We start from the raw sequence: 2,880 nt of genomic DNA, 5'->3' as shown, positions 1-2,880 counted from the left end.
ATACCAGGGATCATTTTCGTCAGGAATTATTCGCGCTTACCTGCTGCAGTAATTTCTTCATCGAAGTAAAACCGTCCTTGCACAGGATCGTATGAAAAAAAGCGAAAATAATGAAAGTCGGTAAGCAGGCCATACACTCGAATGCTCTTCTTCTTTGTTGTTTGATTCACTTTGGCTGTGGCCACATTGAAACCCAGTCAAACACCTGCTCACAAGCACGAGAACAGCTCACCGACATAGCAGCTCCATGAATAACTGGGCAATATCCTTGTCTCCACATGGGTAAGTTGGTGACTGTCATTCAATTTGTTGCATCGTGTAGCTACAGTATTGTATTTCCTAGTGTCTGACTGTACGTGGACGATACACACCAGTGCTCTCCCATCCGAGCATCAATTGCCTACCCATCGAATACTCTCCTCCATATGTATTCTGGTCCATGGTCTATGAGGGTGCTCTGTGGAGGGCGTCACGGTCATGCATTTGCCACGAGTGGCCGCGCATCATCCCAGCGTGCCCGATGGCCTGGAGCAATATTAGTGTCCCGTTGATGCTCACGAGCCTGCACAAACCCGCACCTGAAGATCATGTATGGTGCATCGAGGAAGAAGACGTGGAAGCTGCACTTTCACCCCGTGGCAAGTGGCATTCGCGCGCAGCTGCAATGCAGACCTGGCACTCATGAGGCTCATTCTCGTGGAACAGACGCACCCTCACATCGAGTTCCGCATTGCAGAGTGCATTCGGATTCTGGAATGCCACGTAAAGCGACTCCATCTGTCTATCTCGCCGAGTCACTGTTCAGCATACTCCCTACTTGTCCGCTGTTAAACGGCTGTTTGCGACTTCACGTTTTATTTCACTATCTTCGCATTTTCGCACATCATTTCGCATCTTCTCGCACATCGTTCGCGGGTCGTCATGTACCTTCGCACAGGCTTTGACCGGTCCCATAGCCGTCTCGTACTCTGTTTTCGAGTGCTCGCGCATCCCAGGTTCCTCTATTTTACCTCATTTTGTTTCAGGTAGGCCTTCCAGGGTTCGAGCATGCGCCAGCGTCCCAACGTCACAAAACCCACCACAAGTCTTGCTATATAGCTATCATGTACATTTATTGCATGATTACAATGGGATCTACATTACAAAAGTGCTAGTGCTTCAAGGCTAAGGGTAGCTGCAGTGCGTGGATAAGTTCGTGTACATGCCTGACCGAGACGTTCGGGCAACGCAGCGTGTGGACGTCCGTGATGCGTTGTGTCTGCGAGCCTGCACGGTTGCGGCTTTGCACGAGGGCGACGAGATGCTCGCCGAGAACCAAGTCGCACTTGTAAAAGTCGAGGCGCCGCAGGTTCGGACAGATCACAGGCTTGTCTCTGTCTGCACTGGAAGGCGAGGCTGGCACGGGCACCGTCAAGGCCCGCAGAAGGGGCGTGCCGACAAGACACTGTTCGACTCGTAGCTCGCCGAGCGAGGGTGCGCCGCCGAGGACGTCGGCGAGATGGCGGTCATGTATGCCGGAGCGGGAGATGCGCAGGGATTCCAGAGACGGACAGTGCCCGACGAACCGTGCGAGGGCCTTGCCGTACTCTGCGGTGGCTTCGAACGATGTCTCGGCGTGTTGCAGCAGCGACATCTTCCATGCAAGCTCGCTGATCCCGAGGTTCCCAATGGCTAAGTGTGTCAGAGCCGGAGCCCTGAGCCACCCGAACACGTTCGTGAGGAAGCGCATGTAGTTGTGCTCTACCGTCAGCCGCGTCAGGGACGGCAAGACGACAGTCCCGTTCGGAGCATCTTCTCCAGAGATGGTTTCTATGTCGCTGACATCGAGCACAGTCAGGTTATGATGGTCTGCCAGCAAGGAAGCAAGTTGCCGAGGAGACACTAGAGTCGCGGTTACTTGTAGGGCGAGTGTCTTGCTCGCCTCTTCGGGTCGGCGTTGAGGCGGAGTGCAGCCATGGACCTCAATATGGCGGGCACCGCATACCGAGTCCCATAGGGCAGGCACACTATATCCTTCTGCACTTAGATGTGTGCCGCGAAAGGAGCGAGGCAGCGACGTCTCCTGAATGCATAGCTCAAGTGTATGCAGATCCATCCTCGGGAGTATGCTGAACAGTGACTCGGCGAGATAGACGGACTCGACTTGTAGTGAGAAGAAGCGTAGTCGATTTACGTGGCATTCCAGAATTCGAATGCACTCTTCGATGCGGAACTCGATGTGAGGATGCGTCTGCTCCACGAGAATGGTGAGCGCCAGGTCCGCGTTGCAGCTGCGCGCGAACCACAGGTCGAGCGGACGCCGCTTGTCACGGGGTGAAAGTGCAGCTTCTACGTCTTCTTCCTCGATGCACCATGCACGATCTTCTAGTGTGGGTTCGTGTGGCCCCTTGAGTATCAACGAGACGTTGCTCCAGGCCATCGGGCACGCCAGGACGATGCGCCGCCACTCGTGGCAAACGCATGACGCCATCCACGGAGCATCTTCATCAACCACGGACCAGAGTACAAGTATGGAGGAGAGTAGTTCGATGGGTAGATGGTTGATGCTCGGCTGGGAGAGCATGTCCATCGTTGGCTTAGCACATCGGTCCGCGAAAGGACCGCAAAACGAATAGACTAATGGGAATACACTCGAGGTAAGGAGGAACAATTAAGATGTAAGGAAAATGCCACGTACAGGTTGTGATATCCAACCTGATGATATCCTTTGAGTCAAATAGGTGCCATGCAAGTCTGTTGAACTGGTCAAGTTGGACGCGTTGCGGTAAATACGACCCGTCACGTCAGTCACATTACGTGTCACTGTCACCAGAGTGTGACTGGCGCGACGTTGATCCCGGGCGCAGGTCTTCGCTGTAGACCTGGACTGGACAATATCAT

The 2,880-nt window shown here is 53.9% G+C and overlaps 1 protein-coding gene across 1 annotated transcript; it reads right to left on the bottom strand.

The window, feature by feature from the left end:
* Nucleotides 1-1,023: 1,023 nt before the first annotated feature.
* PHACADRAFT_266383 (uncharacterized protein) lies at nucleotides 1,024-2,738 on the bottom strand (the record flags this gene model as incomplete). The annotated part of the gene is made up of 1 exon (XM_007402983.1): nucleotides 1,024-2,738. A coding segment is annotated over exon 1 (814 nt), but the record flags the coding sequence as incomplete, so codon positions are not given.
* Between the last annotated feature and the right edge of the window lie 142 nt (nucleotides 2,739-2,880).

This window comes from Phanerochaete carnosa (genome assembly GCF_000300595.1).
Source record: "Phanerochaete carnosa HHB-10118-sp unplaced genomic scaffold PHACAscaffold_623, whole genome shotgun sequence".
Lineage (NCBI taxonomy): Eukaryota > Fungi > Basidiomycota > Agaricomycetes > Polyporales > Phanerochaetaceae > Phanerochaete > Phanerochaete carnosa.
The sequence above is the reverse complement of the archived record's forward strand: the minus strand, read 5'-3'. Positions and strand labels throughout refer to the sequence as shown.